The 20,749-nt window shown below is 42.8% G+C and overlaps 1 protein-coding gene across 1 annotated transcript in view; it reads left to right on the top strand.

The window, feature by feature from the left end:
• Positions 1–20,749, top strand: part of TSPAN4 (tetraspanin 4) — a 497,083-nt gene that overhangs the window by 342,127 nt on the left and 134,207 nt on the right. The window contains exon 3 of the mRNA XM_019519772.1: positions 18,452–18,526. Within this exon, the coding sequence (XP_019375317.1) occupies positions 18,452–18,526 (75 nt within the window). The remainder of the gene's footprint in view (positions 1–18,451; positions 18,527–20,749) is intronic.

Raw genomic sequence — 20,749 nt, 5'->3', positions numbered from 1 at the left:
AGAAAGCAGGGGTGGGGTGGGACATGTGGGCCCTGCAGGGGGATAGCCCCTGTGGGGGGTGCCATAGCCCCTGAGGGGTGACCATAGCCCCTGTGGGGGGCTGTAACCCCTGGGGGGGGGTGCTGTAGCCCCTGTGGGGGGCAGCAAAATATATATTCATGAACCATGTATTTAGAGTTCACTTTATTATTATGATAGACACTGGTAGTCTTCCAAATTACTTTAACACTGTAGCTATATCAATAAAACATTGCCCAACTGATCGCTGTCTATCTCTCTCTCTTTATAGTGGTCTTTTGTTTTAATTGTGGATGAACAGGGATTTGGAGGTATTTTTACAGAGTGACTTTGGGATTTTTTTATCAGGGATTTTTCAGCTTTCCAATAGGGAACACCAGAATTCCTGCTAGGGAGGCCAGTGGCAGGACCCTGCCTGCTCAGAGATGGCACCTTGGACCCGTCTGGCTGTGGCTGACCTCTTGGCCAACTGGGGCTAGGAAGACATGCTTTGACAGTTCAAAGCAGGCCACCACACCCAGAACATCTTCCAGGTGATAGCTGCCCAGATGGCCAGGGTGGGTTCACACATGGCAGTGGTGCTGCACAAAGGCCAAATCTGTAGCCACAGCCCACTGGCAGCTGGCCCAGAAGGGCAGATGCCTCATTTGGGTCTGGCAGGTGTGCAACAGGTCACAGCCAGGCAGCAGCCCCCCACTGCCAGATTGCAAGACTGCTGCAGTGGGTAGAGGGTGCAGGAAACTCTCAGGGCTGCTTCAGCAGTCCAGCTAGCACAAGGAGCAGTGTCCCCAGGTACCAATTGGCTGGACCCAGAAGCTCCTTAGAGTGAATAGCACTGAAGCTACTTGCCAGGGCAGCTTTTTGTACTGATGGGGCCAGGACAGGACAGCTTTTATAGTCAGGCAGGGTTATTTTGCCCCAGGTACTCCACAACAAAGTGCATGTCCGAGCACTTGTGCTGAGGCAAAAAGCCCCGGTTCAAATTTGCACCACATCTACTTGAGCTGCTGCAAGCACATGTGCTTGCGTGTGTGGATGCACCCTAATTGAGGATCTGTGTGCTCAGCTAAGGACGGGTATTGGATTCAAATAGCACCAGGGGCTTTCAGCTGTATTGTGCCTTTCTCTTAGTCTGACTTCTCTGGTGAGCTGAGGCAGCTGCTGTATCATTACTGGAGCATTCTTTGGGCCAGATTCTGATCCTGTCACTTGTCTTAGGCAGCACAGTATTCCACAGTAGTTGCATGGATTTTAGCAGGGTAGGCATGGTGCATCACGGTACTCAGTGGGCACATCTGCATGTGCAATTAATGCACTTGAATTTCTTTACAGAAAACTCAGGCACTTTAAATTGGGCCCTTGCACACATCTGAATGTGTGCCCATTGAGGGTGAATTTGCTCCTGACAGGAGCAGTTCAGTTTAGGGTTGCTCCTGGCCTGCTCTGCCCCTCTGCGGCGCACAGGCATGTGCCAGCCCCAGGCTGGCAGGGGGCACAGGAGTAAAGGAGAGGTGTCCAGGCTTCTGGGTAGCTGCCTCCTAGCCACATGGAGATTGGGACCGATCCTGGTCTAATTCTGGTATCAGAAGATTGATACTAAAGCCATAGCTACAGGTCCTGATACAGTTCTAGTATCTACATGTACTAGAAAATGGCACGTTAGACTAACCTAGTATGCAGGAATTGCTGCACATGTGTAGACACTGATGCTTTACTGTGCAATAGATTAGTCTAATGCTCAGTAAAGTGTCTTGTGTAGATGTAGCCAGTATGAGTAACGTCATCAGACTTCTGGTCCTAAATGGTTCAGTCCAGAATTTTGGGTCTAAATTTTGGTCGTGATGGCTTGTGTCACTTCCAGCAAGGTAGGATACTGGGTTCCTCACCCAGACCCTACTGCTCGCTACTTGCCTCACTGCTGCCTCCTTCTATGACATGTTGTCAGCATAGGCAATGAGTGCCAGGTATTCTGGGAATCACAGTTTTGCAGAACAGCAGTAGAGTTTGCTGCTGCAGGGTGGAGGGAGAGCTGACCCACTTTTTTTGCTGCTGAATTCAACTTTTCTTTTTGTCCTTGGGACATAGGCCTCAGTGGCAAAAATAATAGGGTGAATATTTCCTCCCTGGCAGCATCAAACTCTACTGTCAATCTAGAGAACTATGCTTCCCAAAATGCCTTGCACTCCATGACGCCGGCCGGCTCTCTGCTTTCTGCTGTTTCTGTTCCTGCAATTGAGACGGTAGGGTGAGAGGAGTAGGGAAGAAGTGTGAGAGATGGTTCTCCTGAGTGCATTTTGTCCATGCTATGCCTCTGCCCATCCTTTTTACATCAATCCTTGCACTTGGAATAGGCTCTGGATTACTGTTTACCTGTGGGCCATATTTGTCACTCTATAAGAAACTTTCTGAAACTTTTTTTGTTCTTCACTAATAATACCTTTGTCTCTGTCTTATCTTATGCAATTGATGCTTTAAGATGCTAAGATTCTTTAAGCAGGGATTTTTACTCCTTTCTGCTTAATGTATTTTGCCTATTCCCAAAGCATCGTGCACACTCAAAATACCATGGGGCCAGTGTTACAAACCCTCTATTTCTAGGGATGTATTCTTAGCAAGTAATAAATAAATACAGGTCTCTTGACTTCCATGGAGCTACACAAATTTTCAGTAGATAAAGGTCTAGCCCTTAAATGTACTTATGGAGCGGTGCTGCAGATTCACCATAATTAAGGCTGAGTGGCATTTTTTTGTATAAACTGTTTTTTCAAAATACTATAAAATCCATATTTTTCACTAAAATTCAAGGATTTCCAAAAAAGTCCTAAAGAGGAAAACAGGCAGATTCCACTTCTATGGGACTTTGACACTTAATTTTGTAGGATCATTTGAAAATTCAATTGTGGAGGTTTGGATGGCTGCACATATGGTAGCCAGTTACAGTCATCAGGACCAGGAGTTTAGAAATACAGTTGTGTGCATAATGGATGGTGGGATTTTATTAGATAGAATGAGCATGCAAATCTAGTCATATTATATTGGGGCATTCCCTCAAGGTGATGGAAGGGCTAACTCCCCCCACCCAAAGTCAGAGCCCAGTGAAATCTTTTAAGCCACACTCTTATATTCTGGGGTTAGGTTTAGCTGAGATTGTGTGGAGCCTACACTTGCAATATGACAGGGATACATGACTTCGGTATTTTATGATATTTCATTGATTTGGAGTCAGTTTTTACAAAACTCACAAATGACTAGAAATGCCACAAAATGCCAATTAAAACTGCTGTGATGTATGGTTCAAGAGACCACACTCTTGACTCTAAATTGCTAAACTAATAAGACTGGATGATTCAAGTAGAAAGTACAAATGAGACTAGAATGGAAAGCTTTCAGATATATTACATATTTTTTCATCTGAGTCTTTCTCTTAACCCCTTGAGTGCTGATGTGTCTTGCACACTATTGTCTGCTAAGTTTGCTATAACCAACTTTTAGGAAGCCATAATGCAGTCCTTATTCTACAACAGATGACCCCGTTTATTAATTTCACTCCAGACCTTCAACATCTCCCTTTCTTGTTACCGTCCTACACTCAAGTTGTACCTTGCAACACCTCAGCCAATCAATCAATCCCTGACCTTCTTTTTTGATTTTGCAATATGGACAGATACTGTATTTTCTCACATATAGTGCTCCTCCAAATAAAATGCACATTTATAATGCACACCCAGTTTCCAGCAGCTAAATTTTGGAAAAAGGGTAGATGTTTTTTATGTGAGAAAATATGGTAATTAGGGTTATATCTGGGATATACAAATCCAGGTTTTCAGACATTATACACAACCATTTCTATGCACAACTTAGATAGATACATAGTTGGAATACCAGAATCCCTGATTAAATGAGTCATTTTGTCTTCTCTGTTTAACAAGGGACGGCAACTTTAATGATTGTATTAATAATTTTGTGGACTGTACAGCAAGACATCATCCTTCATTTTATATCTTCATGCAAATAATTATTGCAGATTCCATTCAGCCTTATTGATCAGGAGTGTCTGTGCATGTACAAAATATATAAACATACACAGAACTGTACTGTACGTCCAGCAGGTACCAAGCAGGGGCATCTTTTGTCATGATCTCAATGGTTTAACTATTAAGGCTTCTACAGAATATTAGTGGATGAACCAAATTCAGATATATGCTGTTTCAATAATGGAGTTTTTGCTCAGAGGGTTTGCTCATATAGATTACAGCCTTTTTACAGTTTATGAGGAAACATCATTTTTATGCTGCAAAAATGATCAGGAGGCTGGAGAGATTTACTTCTGAAGCAAAATTAAAAGGGCCAGATATACACAACTTGACTCAGCAGGTTCAGATGCGACATAATTTCATAAATATTCGAAGAGTATAAATACTGTGGTTGGTGAGAAATTATGGAGAGTAACAAAGGGTTATAAGTAGGAGCAGTGGTATGGAATGAACAGAGGGAAACTTTAAACTGAATGTCAGAAAAATGTTTCTGACAATTAGGTGTGGAACAAGCTTCAAGGGGAAGCAATGGAGTTCAGCTGCCTTTTCTCCTTTGTAGAAAAGTGCATGTCCCAGTCCGTAGGTTGGGATTTTAGTAGCTGTTGGCAATACTTTTAATTATTGTTCCTGTCTTGGGCATCCCCATTTAACATATCATGTACTGATTTTTTTTTTTTCTGGAAATTTTCTAGACTACAGTGGAAGGTATTTTTAAGATGCAAGGAGAATTTCCATCACACCTGTTCCTCCTCCTCCTCTGTACCGCTAGGTACTTATAAAAATATCAAAGACAAGTTAAAGATGTAAGACATCTTTCATGATGTTGCTGTTCTCTATTAATATAACAGATCAAGATGCCTTCTGGGAATTATACAAAATTAGATTTTTTTTTTATGAAACTTAGCCGTATATTAAATGCTTTTCCTTTAAAGATGGTAAAAGTAAGAATTCACTCACAAAATTGTTACACTACACCACACTATTCTCTATTCTGCTTATGTCATGCATTACCAAAGAGCTACTTAATGGAGCTTTAAAAAATCATCAGGATGGTTTTTATTTCTCCCTGTCTCTAAAGCCAGAGCCAGTATTTTCAAGCACCAGTCCCCAAAGATAGGCACGTAAATTGATATTTAGTATCTGATCCAGTGCTTTGCAAAGTCAGTGAGACTGCTTCTGTTGATCTTATTTGGTGCTGTTTTGGCCTCTTACATAAGTGGTCTGATTTCCAGAGACATGAAGCACATATGAAATCAGGGACAGTTGTCAGTGCTTAACACCTCTGAAAATTTGACCATTGTAGAAGTCACTTAAGAGCCAAAGTCAAAACCTCTGTCGATTGGTGCAATGGAAATACACAACGTAAAGCGCCCTGCTCCACAAAGTTTCTAATCTAAGTAAAGATGTAAATTAGATAGCAGCAGCAAGTTATTTTTCTTTTTGTAAACAGTTGTGGGTAATGAATGAGTAAACCAGACATCAAGGCCATAGATCAAAAAAACACCTTAAAGAGCTGACTGGCATTCTTGCATACTGGCTTCTATCCCATCTAGGAAGAGCGCACAACAGCTGCAGGCACTTTCTCTGCCTGAAGAAAGGTGTTCGTACCCAAAAGCTTGCAAAGAATTTTTCCAACTATTTTAGTTGGTCTAATAAAAACTATCGGATTTACCCAAAGAACCTTGTCTACCTTAAAGAGTTTATGTTCAAGAAGACAAATTTGGGTAACTTTTTGGTGACCTCTATGGGAAAGCTTGTAATTGAAACCAGCAGTCTGAGGTTTTAGTTCACAGTAAATGCTTTCACTTACTAACTTGTATCTCACAAAGGAATCTGAAAGGTTGCAGTTCTGTTAAAAAGGCTAATGATCTTTAGATGGACGGGAAAAATGGTGAGTTCAACAGAAAGCTTCTGAAATCAGTCTGTTCCCTTCCTGGTCATGCAAGTGTCAAGTTTTGGTCCTACATTGTCATCTAAGTGATAAAAAATGACACTTATGAACAGGTAGGAATTCTTTGTGCATGTACAGACCAGGCATACACACTGGCAACAAAATGGTGCTAGACTCTCCTGTCTTTTGCCAGAAGCCCAGGTTCAGACTCCCTTTGCATGAGGGTTGACTATGTTTTTGAGTCCTAGACACCACTCAAAAGGGGTCCATGTATGTCCCTGGCTATATAGCCAGCCAGTGCATAGCCTACTGCTTGTTCACACATATGAAATTATCTTCTAGGAATAGAGTTCTCTCCTGCTCATAAATTGTATTTTTGCTACTTGAATGACCAAATATGTCATATAGACAACAAATTTGGACACTTAGATGAAGGCAATATAACAGTATACCAACCTGTCTATATTTTAGCATATATTCAATCTGCATGCATTTTTATTTAGTTTATTTTATACCTTTTTTGTGTTTCATGGCTGTGTGTATATTAATTATTATTTTTCAACTCGTGTAATGTAGAAATGCATCAACCAGGCACTTTAGACCATAAATTCTCAATATATATCATGCTTAAGCATGGGCCTTTTCAGGACTGAGACCTTAGACTGCAAGTCCCCAGGCCCAGTCCTTTAGGGTGGAAGGGGAGTGAGCAGAGCTTCCACCTCTGTGCGTACGCATGCATGCATACACACACCAACATCCTACAGGACACCTGAAAATAGCCTTGGTTGGGCAGGAAGGGAATAAAGAGAAGTGCAACAGGAGACCGACTTGGCTAGACAACCTCTTCAGTCAGTTGAAACTCTGCATAAAGTAGAAATGTGTTCATATTGCTGTGGAAGTGTATGAGAGTATCACACAGATATGCAGGAAGAAAATTAGGAAGGCCAAGGTACAATTTGAGATGCAACTGGCTAGAGATGTAAAAAAGCAATAAAAAGAGAATCTACAAGTATGCCAAGAGTAGGAGGAAGACCAAAAGACCCACAGGTCTCTTACAGAGTGCAGAAGGCAATCTGATTACAGATGATGCAGAGAAGGCTGAAGTATATAATGCCTTTTTTACTTCAGTCTACCCAAATAGGGGTAGCTACCAGATAATGAGCGAAGTTTGCAGCCAAGATATGGAAGGAGACAAATAGCTTAGAGTAGTGTAAAAGCAGGTTAGGAATTGCTTAGAGAAGCTAAATGCTTTCTAGTTGGCAGGACCAGGTGGGACACATGCTAATGTACTAAAGGAAGTGCCTAAGATAGTTTTCCTCCTGGAGGACTTTTGGCATTGTGTGAGGTCCCAGATGACTGGAAAAAGGGAAATATAGTGCCTATCTTTAAGAGGAGGAAAAGAATGATCCAGGGAATTACAGACCAGTCAATCTGACTTTGTTACCTGGAAATATCCTCAAGCAAGTCCTCAAGGAATCTACTATGAAGTACCTAGAGGAGAACAAGGCGATCAAGAATACCCAACATGGATTCACCAAGGGCAGGTCATGCCTGACCAATATGATTTCCTTGTATGATAAGGTAACAGGCTTCGTGGACAGGAGGAGAGCAGTGGATGTGATATAACTTTATCAATGATTTTGATGCCATCTCCAATGACAGTCTCATTAAGAAATGAAGAAAAGATGGACTAGTTGAAAGTACTGCAAGTTAGATACATAACTGGTTGGATCATCATGTTCCAAAGGTTCAATGGCTCAATGTCTAGTTGGTGGAGGTATCAAGTGGGATTCAAGTGGGAGGAGGTATCAAGTGGGGTCTGTCCTGGGTCCAGTATTATTTGACATCTTCATTAATGGTTTGGATGCTGGGACTGAAAGGTTGCTTAGCAGATTTGCAGATAATACCGACTTGGGTGCAGTAACAGACTTTGGGCATACCTACATGTGAAATTAAGGCAGCACAAGAAACTCGGGCACATATCACACTGGAGTTTTTTGCTCCCAGACATTACATTTATATGTGCACCTGGGAGTGCAGCACATTGAGCCAGGGAGGAGCAGCCCTCGTGGCAGAGACCCTCGGGGTGTCAGCCTGCCAGCCCAGTGCTGCTCCTACCCAGCTCAGTGTGCTGCAGAGGTCTAGCTGGGGCACAAGAGTGCTGCAGTGTGGGGCTAGCCAGCAGGCAGCCCCCGCACTGAAGCACCTGTGCCCCAGCAAGTCCCATCAGCATCTACACATGCAAAGCTGCACACTACATAATGCCACCATAGACTAGTACTTGTGTTTACAAGTACTAACCTACAGCGGAGTTAATTAGTTTCCTGCAGCCTAGTAGGGCTGCATGAGTAGTCACTGCGGACATTTTTACATGTGTTTCTGATGCAGCACCAGGCGCTTTTCATTAGCAAGCTGCACTAATTTAAAGCACCCAGCGCTGCATTGGGAACAGTGTGCGTCAGCGCTGAGAAAATGGCAGCAGTGCGCTTTGAACTAAAGCACATCAAACATGTTTTAGTTCAAAGCTCACCATCACCATTTTTTCAGTGCTGATGCACGCTGCACCACTGATGTATGTGATGCGTGAGGCTGCCAGCACATATCAATTTACGTGCTTGAGCAAACTCAGTTAATCAGATCTGCTCCGATGCTGGGCCCATGATTCGAACTAGCCCCTAATTATAGAGAGGATGGAAATAGTCTTTGTTTTTTTGCAGTTGTAGGAGACAAAACTAGGAGCAAGGGCCTCAAGCTGCAGCAGAGGAAATTTAGGCTGTAGATTAGGCAAAACTGCCTGACTATTAAAGGGTCAAGCAGTAGAACAAGTTACCTAGAGAAACTGTGGAATCTCCATCTTTGGAAATTTTCAAGAACAAGTTAGCTTAAACACGTTTCCCTCATATAAGTGAAGCAGAATTGCCTAATTCCCTGAGCTCTTTTATTGCCTGCTGAGCAGTGAACTGTCAAGGAGTGCTTCCCCTTGCCTGGTCCTACTGATCAGCTGATTGGTGGGACAAGGTAGGGGGTGTCTCCATCCCACATTGGGGGCTGTCTCCTGCCTGGTACCACTGATCATCTAGGGAGTGTGGCCTGTCTCAGTATTCAGGGCTGTGGGCCCTACTGGACATTGCTGTCAGCAGCTGGGGACAAAGGAGAGCTGTTGTGACAACCTTGCTTGTCCTGCAGCTGCGTGGCCCACCACAGCTGGGTGCCTGCCACTGCCACTTGGTCCTCTACCAGAGCTGCTGTGCTTTTCTTTATCTTCTGCCATTGGTTACCTTCATTTTATGGCTCCCATAGTTCTGTTGGGTGCAAGTCCACAATATTACAGAGAATGTGTAAGTCTAGGGATGCCCTATTTAAATGATGAAAATATTGCTCTTCATATCTCAAAATATTTTTATAAAACCTTGTTGAACAGAATATATACGTTAGGCCTGAAGTATTGGAGATTGTCCATTTCCTTTTTTAAGAATAAATGCTAAGAAAGACATCATCCACTTCCAGACCAAGGAACTTTTCATTTTGGCAGCCATACTTGTTTTCTATGCTTGATCTGAAGACCAAACAGATTTTTAGCAGCAGGGATAGTACTAACGCTAGTATTAGACAGCATGTTGCATGAAGTGTATCAGATGTATATTAGTGTATTGAAATGTATGACTAGGGGCTGGGATGGTGTGGGTGTTAAGGTGCATGGTTGAAAGCCCAGAGGTCACAAGTTCAAGGCCATAGCAGAAGTGCTTTCAGCGCAGCCTGTCAGCTTCCTACTAATCTGTCAATTCTGTTAAATATCTTGTCACAAGAACACAAAAAAGGAAAGCACATATGAATCCTGGATGGTGAGGACCTTTGCATAGAGTAAGACAGTCATCTTGCATATGGCTCTGGAACCTCACAAAGGGTAAGAATGTCATCTTGTGTATGGCTGGGAGAACTGCAAACCACACCTGAACAACTCTGACATGAATCTGGAAATAAAAGTCCCTGCATACCACTGGGCAATGTGTTCCCAGCTATATGTACACATTAGAGTAATTAATACTCAGCACAGCCCAGTGAAATTGGTGGGTACTTCAATTAATGAGGAAACAGAGCGTGAGTGAGTTGCCCAGGCCCAACCAGCAGTAAGCCAGTGGCAGAACCAAGATTACACTGCAGATCTCCAAAGCGCTGTTTCTGTCCTTGCCCGAGTAGATCATGCTAGCTCTTTATTAAAGTGAGCCATCCATTTTCTTAGGAGAGAGGACTATTGACTATTTTTTGATTGCCTGACTAAGCTAACATTTAAATTAAAAAAAAAATCACCCAGCTTCTGTGTATTTTTCCACCGCAAGGCAAAATAAATTCCATGCCAGTTAATCAAAAGTACTGTGTTTTGAGAGCTTATATGAAAGGTTCAGATCATGTTATCTGCAAATAGAAAGTTTTCAGAATTCCAGAAGTGGGTAGGGTGCTTGTCAGCTTAGGTATCAGTAGTAACAAACACAACACTCAAACTGGGTGGTTGCAATTTGTCTATTCAGATCAGCTCACAAGCTGCTCTTAGCCTGGATTTAATGGGTTAACCCAGGGGTAGCCAACTTGCAGCATGGGTGCCACAACTAGCATGAGCAGCCTATGTGTGTGGCACGTGGAAGATTGGGAAGGACATGGGCAACACAGTGGCAAACTGGGCAGGGAGCAAAAACGAGAACATCAAATTAGTCCGGGAGAACAGGACACAAGGCAGAAAGCAAAGCAGCGTATTCATCAGGAGAAAGAGATTGGGGTGGGTACAGTGCTAATTAGCGGTATGTCTGTGAAGAAGGTTGGCCCCCACTGTGTTAAGCCATGGTGTATAAACCTCCTTTCTTTTTTCCTTGCTATGCAGCTGCCACAGGGCAAAACTGTTCTCCCTCAGCCCATTTAACTACTTGCTAACCAGATTAGTCAGAGTAGCACCAGAGAACATTCATTAATTTGTTTTACAACCTCTTTTGTGAGGCCAGGGAGTATTATCCTCATTTTACAGATGTGCTGTGAGGTCTAAGGAGATTAAGCGTATGTCTTCACAGCATCACCTCAGCTTGTGCTGACGTACCAAAACCAGCTTTGAACCCACCAGCTTAGCCACTACTAGCAATGGATGCCCATGGTAGGTCTTAGCATCAGCAAGCCACCTATGTATCTACCCAGCTCCTTGGAACAGTTGTGAGGCCATGCAGAGCCCTGTGGATGCAGTTGGAATTGATGATGCAAAGGTTGGGGTCTGCTAGGTGAGGGATAACCACACTAAATAGGGCGTGTTTCCCTTTCTTTTCTTTTCTACTAGCCCTCCTCCACACTGGGAAAGCTCAGTTTTCAGAGCAGGCTGTGTAGCCCATTGAAAAACTCCCCTGTGCTTCCTCACAGTCTGTGTTGCAGGAAAGCATTGGGAGCACCATGTGAAGGCAGGGAAGGAAGGAACTGAGAAACTGTACTGGGGTTAGGCTAGAGTTTAGATAGCAGCAGCATGTGGGTGAGGACATGCCTTTCCATCTTTTCCTTATGGTCATTGCAGGCTTGGACCCATGACACATTACCCCTGGGTAATGTGTACCACTACACATTTGTTTTTTGACGCTGCTTTAAGTTACAGCAAGATCTGGAAGGGACAGGCAACCAGTTATCCCAGGTCACCTGCTGCAATGCGTACTATTACTGTGCCTTACCACTAGGTGGAGTAGGGACAGAGTTTTTTTGGTTAGCATCAGTGGCTATCCGGGGATAAGTGCATATACTATGGCTATATTTTTCTATTTTTACTAGTCACCAGATTCTCGTAAGTTATGGTGTTATGTATTATGTCCCATTCCTTTTTCTTATACCAGTGTAACTGTGTTCTGTGTCCAGGCCTTGAGTCATAGCATCTAGAGGAGTCGTTTTGGCTTAATCCTTGGGATTGCTACCCAGTACTCCAGCAGCAATACAGCATGCACCTTTCCTTGTGAACCACTTCCTGGTAGCCTTCTAGCACTTGACAAGTGCTGTAGTAAAGTGTCTCTCAGAACAGAGTGAGATTAATCTTCTTTATGGAGTTCTACATGAATGCCTTGCTTTGGGATCATTGTTTCTCAATACATAAATCTTTATTATATCAACACCCTGCAGTCCCACTGAACCACAGCAAAAACTCATTTTTATTCTCCTCTCTATTTATCACACAAGTTGGGATGCTCACTTGAAAGGAAGCTGAAAAAAGCAGCAGTGAGGGTTTTCAGTGGACAAGCTGGGGTCCTGTTCACCACTTAATCCATGCTTACCTTTGGTGGTCTTGTGCCTCTTCCACTTAAATTTGCAGTTACATGTCAAGCCTGCCATGGCTCCCAGGTCTGACTTAATTTCACCTGGAATGGAATGAAAACGGATCTGTGTGAGGAGCAAAGAAAGGGAAAGGCACAAAGGAGCAGATTTATATGAATGGGCTCTTACAGTCAATAGGTCAGTAAGATAGGACTGTTCCTAAATATCACTGCAGCTAGGGGACATTGAGATATGTCTTCATTGCTTAAAAAGGTGATGGCTGTTGTTTTTACAATGAGATAACACTGTCATGAAAAGAATCAAACTGCCTGTTTTCAAGGGGAAGGGATAAGATCTTCCTTGGGACTCTGCAAAGAAGTAGCCTTATTCCATCTTCCTGAAAGGATCCTCTGCAGCCAACCCTAGTGTGGCTTCACCAGGGGAAAGCCTCTGGCTTTGAGACCCTTGCTCTTTTCAGTCACTGGCTTTCCTGGTGACCCATAACATCCCCACCTCTGTGAGCAACCTTTTTCCATCAGCTCCCAGAAAAGAGGGATATTTTTTTCTTTTAAAGATGAGAGGCATCAAAGAGGGCTTATGGTCTCTGACAGCACAACAGACCCTGCTTCACAGCAAATAGTCTTTATTGTGCCATTACAGTTCCCTCTGTCCTCACTCAGAGGACTTCAGTCTGTCCTCCCTGGGACCATTTCTTTTCTTCCAGTCCATCCTCTGGCTCCTATTTCCCTCTGGGTCTGCCCTAGGAAAACTCTCCTTGTCAGTCCTCGTAAAATCTCCCCCTGTCCAGCTGTTTCGGAGCCTCAGCCATTCTTCTCAAGCCAAATTAGCCATATTTGCAACAAAGCAGTTACAGAATTATAGTCTTGAGGCAGGACAACACTCACTCAATACAACGTGACATTATGTCATGGGAAACCAGTCCAAAAGCAGTCTCTGTGGTTTGTTGTCAGGCTTAGACTGCCATCTGCCCTTAGGGGGAAAAGGACATATAGATGTACTACTTTAGTGAACTACTTACATACATTATTTACAGTAAAGCCTTCCCACATGGAGCCCCCAAAATGTTCGCCACCAGAACTATAGGCTAAAATCCAGCTCACCTTGTCTCCATCATCACAGACATACAATAGTTTCATCTCTGGAAAATACTAAACAAAGTTGTAATCAGTACTGGTCCCATAAACACCTTGGAGTTGACCTTTTCTACTTTACCTAACAGTTAACATGCAGTGGCTTGTCTCCATTCTCTTTTTACAGCTGGATCTCTGATGTGTGTTTGTTATCTCAAGGTAAAAAGCTCACCTTTTTTGTCAGTGAAGACAAGCTGTAAGAGGCGTAAGGCAGACAGTTTTTTAAAAAGCTCCGCTGCTCTTCTGTGGTGAAAGGAAATGATCTTTTGCAGCATTTTTTGGCTCCAGGATGGAGAAACTTCCCCGTGGAACATTGTATATTATGCTTCCCTCATCACTGTAGTATTTGAGTGTCCTGCTTGAGATCATGGGGCCTAATATATAAGTCTTGAGCACTTATAACGGCAAATAACAAAGAATTTTCATTAATTGGAGTGGCCACCTCTGAAAAGGTTTTGTATTGTTATGGTGTGCTACCAACTTCTGCAACAGCAGAAGCAAGGAGCCTACAAACATCAGCCTCCTTTACTAAAGAACCAGAGAAAATCCATCTTTTGCACTAAGGCAGGCTTCCTACTGGGGGTATGGAAAATTATATGGGATCGCATAATTAAAGACCATCATAATCTGTAAATACTAGTAAAGGGACTTTAAATCTGATGTTTTCTGACTTCTGAGTTCTTGACTTGGCAATTTTAGATTTTTTTTGTTTGCTGTTTTTTAAGTTATTGAGTGTCTCTGTGTGCTATGTGTGCACATGTGCACACAAACACGCTCTCCAAACTCTTTAAAAAAGCAAACTGGGAAAAAAATTCACAATTTTTTATCATGTGTCATTATATTGACACTCTTCCAGTTCATCATCAGCATTGGTATTTTTACAACCACACTTACAGAACCACCCCACTGCTACTTGAACTACCAGAGTAACCAAAATCAATAATTGGCAGATCCAGGGAGGGGTACACAAGTGCACCTGAACCCCCTTTGATTCCTGGTCCACCCAAAGTTTAAAATCCACTGTCTGGCAGTGGGAGCAGCTTTTCTAGTCAGGTACTGCTGAGGGAGTCAATTGACTTCATGGCTCATTATAATCTAGCTGATCCCTCCTAAACTCTTCATTCCAGAGGTGTTAATGACCCTCACTTCTTTTTAATAGTTTTGATATTCCACCAATTAAGCTATCCCTTGTTCTGCAGTTCTGTTGTCTGTTAGCTACTCTTGATAATGAAGCTCCCATTTCACATCCCTGCAGATATTTTAACTCATTCCAGTGAAGTTATATTTATTTTTTTGCTTCAATTTTAAACTGCATAATACAGCCCTGCCCCCCTAGCATTTTAGTAAAGCTTCTAGTTTATTTATAACTGGAGAATACGTGTCTTGTTTTGCATGTGATGATGCACCTCGACGTCTGCACCTCAAATTCTGGATTTGCCCACGGTTGTTGTACTCTGTGGGGATCAGCACTAGATGAGAGGGAAATGCATTTTGCTAGTGAGTTTTGAGTTTTACAGATGTTGATGACAACAGAGGAATGGTGACACTCAGGGGCCTTTGGTTCCATTCAAAGGTTTTGAGTTGAATGTGGACTACATCGCTACTGAACACAGAATCTACCTGTTTCCTTCAAGCATGATTGCTTTTGTATAGTTCTTTCTAACCTGGCTTAGTTATTTCTCTTCCCTGCCTTTGCTTTTTATACCAATCTCATTCTCCTTGCTTATACTGTCCCCATTTCTGGCCTCAGGCTTCTCATTCCAGTCTCAGACTCTCACCCCTCTCCCAGCACTGGCTGTCAGTCCCAGCCTCCTTCCCTAAGCTTCTCCTTCTTGATTTCCCCGCACTTTGCCTCTGGCTACTGGTTCTGTTTCTTTTTTTCTTTTTTCTTTTCTTGCAAAGCTAGTCCCAGTTTCCACCCCTGCACCCAGCTTCATGTCAGACCTGCCTCTCCTCTCTTCCCCTGTTTCCTCTCACTGGTTCTTAGGTCTGTAGGTGACTGGCAGGGGGTGCACGGGGATGCATGTGCTGGTGCCCCCCTGACAGCTGACACTGATGCTGTCGGTAGGGTTGGTGCCCCCCCAGTAGGGCTGCCACCATCAGCGGCTTCTGCGGGTACCCCCGCAGATTCAGGAGGCACCAGTCACTCATGCTTAGGTCTACTTTCTGTCTCCACCCAGTCCCCCTTTCCCCTCCTCTTTGTTTCATCTCATTTTGCCTCCCCTTCCATTCAACTGGCTACTAGCTCCACTTCCTCACTTTCACTGGTTCTCATCCCAACCAGCCTGTCCTTTCACTCGGTCTAGGTCTTTCCTTTCAGTTGGCACTCACAAATTCACACCTCATTTTTAGTCCGAGTCTCACCATGCTTCTTGTTCCAATCTATACCTTTCCCTCCTCATTGGCCAAGCATTTGTCCCATCTACATTTGAATCATGTGGCTTCCTCTTTCCAGATTCTGAGCACACTAAAAAAGGGTTATCTCATCTCATGTCTGGCTCTCAGCTCCACTCCACCTCAGAATAGCAGTTACATGGAAAGTCTTTCTGAGTCCTTGAATCCTAGGCTGGAGGTCATTTGCTTTGTAAGGAGGAAAAATGTGCATTCTGGTCAGATGTAGGAGCTGACAGGACATGGAGGGTGATTAGTAGCTCTCTGGAGATGGCATGTGTATTCTTGTTGGATATAGTTGTGTCTTGTCAGAGAGAGCATGCTCGGTGGGGCTGGAATCTTTGAAGAGATTAGCAGTGAAGTTCTAGCATGTTTCCACTGTATATGTATGGAGTATGTGTGTGTGTGTGTCTGTATGTGTGTGTTTTTTATAGGCGCAAGACTTGATCATATATGGGTGGATTTACATGAAGACAGAAAATGCATACTCCTGTTGCAAAGGCATCCTCTGACAAATTGTAGGTCCTTGCTCCGAAGCATTAGGTGTTACAGGACTTCAGTGAAAGTCACTGGATTTTTTTAACATGGGCAAAGCATCATATTCTTTCCTCATTCCTGCAGGTGACTGAACTGTTTTTCCTGCAAACTTCTGCCTATCAGACACTTGACTTGACACCTCAAAAAGTTAGTTTGGAAAAGTTATAAGTGGCTGAAAACAGGGACTTATAACAGGGAGTGCTAGGCAACCTTAAAAATAGCAGTGCTACCAGCATTTCCTATCTTATGTATGTACCAGGTTTTGCCTTCATGATCCCTTATAGTCTCAAAGGGAGAGTGCAGTTTATGTATAATTTATGGGTATACCATGCATCATGGATGAAGGGTAAGATGTCCAGTGAACCTAAAAGGACAGGGTGCACCTATAGTACCACACATCCCTGCACATGGTGATATACTATTTCTGCCTCCTTGAATACTTGCTCAAATCTAAATTCATAGGCTGTTTGCACCTGGGCCAGTATTCACCATCATGCAAAGAGCCAGTTTGGGATGGTAATGACATACAAGTCGACCAGGGAGGTCGCTGTCATGTATGGGTGCCATGAACTGGAACTGATGAGGGAAATAGGTTTCAGTATTACAGTCACATTTGTCTGAAGATACCAGTGAAGGAGAATTGAAAGTAAACCTTAATTTAAGTCTCTGAGGTCCAAATGGAATAAAATACGTGGAGAACACAATTGTGATGGAGAAAGACTCTTCCGATCTTTTGCCCTGTATTTTATTACAGAAATTTGTGGGTTCAAAGGTTCAGTCTCCACTTGTCAGGCAAGGATAAAGCTCTGATAAGGCTTCTTGCCATTAAAGGTTTATAGGTTTGTAGCTGCGTGGCTGAAGCAAAAGGAGCAATAGCTTTTTCACCCCTGGGACTGTGGTTTCAATCAAATTTCAATCAGTATTAAAATTCTAGACTTATATACAAGTGGGGGCTCGTGTGTCTGTGTTGTAGGGGATGGGGGAGCCTGTGAGTAATCTCACATTCTCTCTTGAGCTTTGCATTTTCCAAAATGACCCTTTCTTCCTCATCCACCTTTTCAAAATCTGGTTTATGAACTGTTCAGATAGTAGGGGCTGTTCCAAAGTTCATGGAAATCAGTAACCATCCTTCTGCTGGCTTCAGGGGACTCTGCATCAGACTCAGGTACTGTAGGGAACCATCACGCATAATGCGCATGCATCACAGAGATCAAAAAAGCTAGCCTACTGCTAGCTCTCCTCAATCTCTGACTGCTACAGAGCTGCTCATCTGTAGTTGTGCCGCAGACCCTTCAAAGTTTTCACAGCTTAGTTTATTTTCCTAACATCACAAAACACAAGGGATGAGATTTCAAAAGCATTCAGCACTGGTCCTTTTATGTTCTCACTGAAGTCAATGACAGCTGAGTGCTTTTGAAAATTGTATCTAAAATTCCTAATCCAGAAACTCATGGCCAAAGCAGCTTAATTACTACTGGGATGAGATTAGATGTTTCTCTACTCAGAAACAAGGAACAGACCAATTTTGCTCTTATGCTAGAAATACAAAGGAGGCCTCTTCCAATTTAAACCTCCGATTTCAACTTGTTCACTGTATAAAAGATCCATCAGACTAACATAGGGTATAAACAATTTAACTGCTCCACTCCATGGCTAACCGAAATGACCTACAGCTGCACTGTTCCCCACATGGAAGTACTCTCCACCAAACAAGAAGTCAAACTAGAGATATCAAAGCCTTCTTTTTAACTGTAAAGATTTGGTTAAACACAAAGCAAAGCCAATACGCTTGAGATCCTTGAGGTCTTGCTATCAAAGAGGGCAGCTACCAAGGATTATACATTGATTTCAGGGCCTAATAAATGACTGCTGCTGTGAGAGCTGATTTTGCTCTCACTGAAGTCAGCAGGAACAAAAGCAGATCCCATGTGTGTCTGGACACCCCATGTGCCTGACTGGCCTTTTACTTATTTTCATGTGTTGCCTGGCACATATGCCCAGCTTGGCTGTAAGTGGCAAGTCAGTACCATGCTAGCTATGAGACAACAGCTGCCTTTTTTGCATGCCCTATTGAATGTCATTATTGTGCAGCCAGAATAAGCTGAAACAGATTTTGATGCTTCTGGGTTTTTGTTTCTTCCCCCTGTCCCCTCTTCTCTTGACAGTTTTTTATCATGCTGTTAATTGTATTCCTGCTGGAGCTCACCGTTGTGATTCTGTTCTTCGTCTACACCGACAAGGTACGTATGATTTTTTCTCTCTCTTCTTTCCCCTTCAGCAAGTTTTTTTTATGCCCCTTCCCTTATAAATAAATCATGAAGCTTTTGCCTTGGTATGCACATCATGCTTCCCTCTTCCCTGAGACACCCCTCTTAGAAGAAGTGCTCTCAGAATACACAAACAACCTTCCAGGACACAGGTTCTCTCACGCTCGCTTGCTCTTTTGTACAATTCAAGGTCAGAGAGATTACCAACACAATCATGATTTAAGAAAAAAAAATCCCAAACCTCACCAGGGTGGGAATAAAAGGGAGAGAGAGAGAGACCTAATAGACAGGTGCTAATCACAGCAGGATGTTGAGCAGCTGAAATAAAAGGAGTGATAGACTGTTTTGAGTATGTTCACATTTCCGAAGTTCTTTTGGGTTTGGTAAAAAGATCGTATGGCTGGGAGAAGTATAAAAGGCAGAGGTAAACAGCATCTTCTGTCAAACTTCTTTTTTTGGATAAGTCAGCATCATAAGATTTAGATAGTGTCGCAAGCCAGGGTGAAATGCAGAAGAACCTTTCACCTCTGGGTTCAAATTTGACCTGGGTGTACCACTGGTCTGATCCACTATGGCCACCCCTTTTGTTTCTATGGCAAACTAGGACAGCTAGTTTATGGGCAAATGTCATCTCCTCAGCACACTCAAATTCCTTTAAAAGGCTTTAAAAATAGTCCAGGAAAATCATCAGATATCATTTCTATATGAATCCAGTCAGCTTCTAATAAAATATGTTACCATCAAGGAAAGGTAGCTGTAACAGAATCAGTGGCAGGTTCTCAGAACGGAAAAATGTTAATAGCCAGGTTCTTTGACCTGGTGCTGATCACTAAGTTTAATAATAATCTACAAATAGAGTGAATAACAAAGTGGCAATGTGTCTTTTTGAATCGCCAAGCTGTTAAATTGGTAAATAATTACTAATTACTTTAAGAGAGTCTCAGAAAGGAGCTTATTGGACAACAGTATGGCAGATGAAACCCTTCAATTGACTTGGAAGATAATTTACATTATAAAGGGCTATTTAAAATCACTTGTATGTAGTGATAGATTCTGAATTAGCTGTAACTGCTCAGGAGAAAGGTCTGTTGGTTTGAGAGGACAGCTTAATAAAAACATCTGCTTAATGTGCAGTAGTACTCCAAAAAAACAAATGGACCACTTGGGTCTATTAAGAAGGGGCATCAGAAAAAAATGAATGCCATTATGTAAATTGATAGAATGGCCTCACTGAATTGAGCGCTAAATTCCGATCGCTTCATCTCAGAAAAGGGGAACAAAAATTATTAGAACCAATGGGAAAGGGGACTTCCATATGAAGAGGGATTAAAAAGACGATCATGATTTGGTATGGGAAAGGTGAAATGTTAAGAGGGAAGACTATAGCTATCTAAAATAATGAATAACATAGTGAAAGTCAATGATAAAAGCACAAGGGGGTATTTGAATTTTTAAAGTAGCAAGTTTAAAGGAGGAAAAAATACTTGTTATGCTGTATGCAGTCAACCTGTAGAATGCTATACCATGAGATATTATTGAGGCTAATAATCTAATAAAATATGTACAAGTGGAGAAGAAGGAAAAAAAGTGTGGATACTTATGTAAGTAAACCAAGCCATGCTGTTATGTTGTTTGGGATAATAATTAGCAGGGCTGTTAGTCCTAATTCTTCAGGCCAAAATGTGGTTGCAAACCAGGGTCAGAAAGAAATGTCAGTTTCTTGTCCTCCTCTGCACATGTCTTACAGAATTTTTTGGTTGTGTTATTCCTGAAGGCAGAGGGAGAGCTCACCTTGCTCTAAGTTATCTCCTGTAGGCCAGCGGTAGAACCAATAAAGTTAAATTAAGGACTGTGCACATCTACATGAGATGCTTTACTGCATAGTAAACTAATCTACAGCCCAGTAAAATGTCATCATCTACACATGTGCATTATTTATTGTGCAGTAAGTTAGTCTACTGCATAGTAGATTTACTGCACAGTAGCTAATGTGTAGACAGCCAGCTGGGAGCAAATTGCTCCCAGTCAGTCCCGGCAACAGGGAGCATGGGTTGGGAAGCAGACAGCTCTCTGGGGTAGGGGGCAGTGTCCTAGCCTCCACTCCAACCTGCCCCTTAGAGTAGGGCTGGGAAACAGGCAGCTGCCTGGAATGGGATGGTGTCCCAGCCCTCACTCGTATCTGCCCATCAGGGTGAG

The sequence above is a fragment of the Gavialis gangeticus genome, unplaced genomic scaffold (genome assembly GCF_001723915.1).
Source record: "Gavialis gangeticus isolate Ggan-Ray unplaced genomic scaffold, GavGan_comp1, whole genome shotgun sequence".
NCBI classification, from domain to species: domain Eukaryota; kingdom Metazoa; phylum Chordata; order Crocodylia; family Gavialidae; genus Gavialis; species Gavialis gangeticus.
Note: the sequence above shows the minus strand (reverse complement) of the source record. Positions and strands in the feature narration are given on the sequence as shown.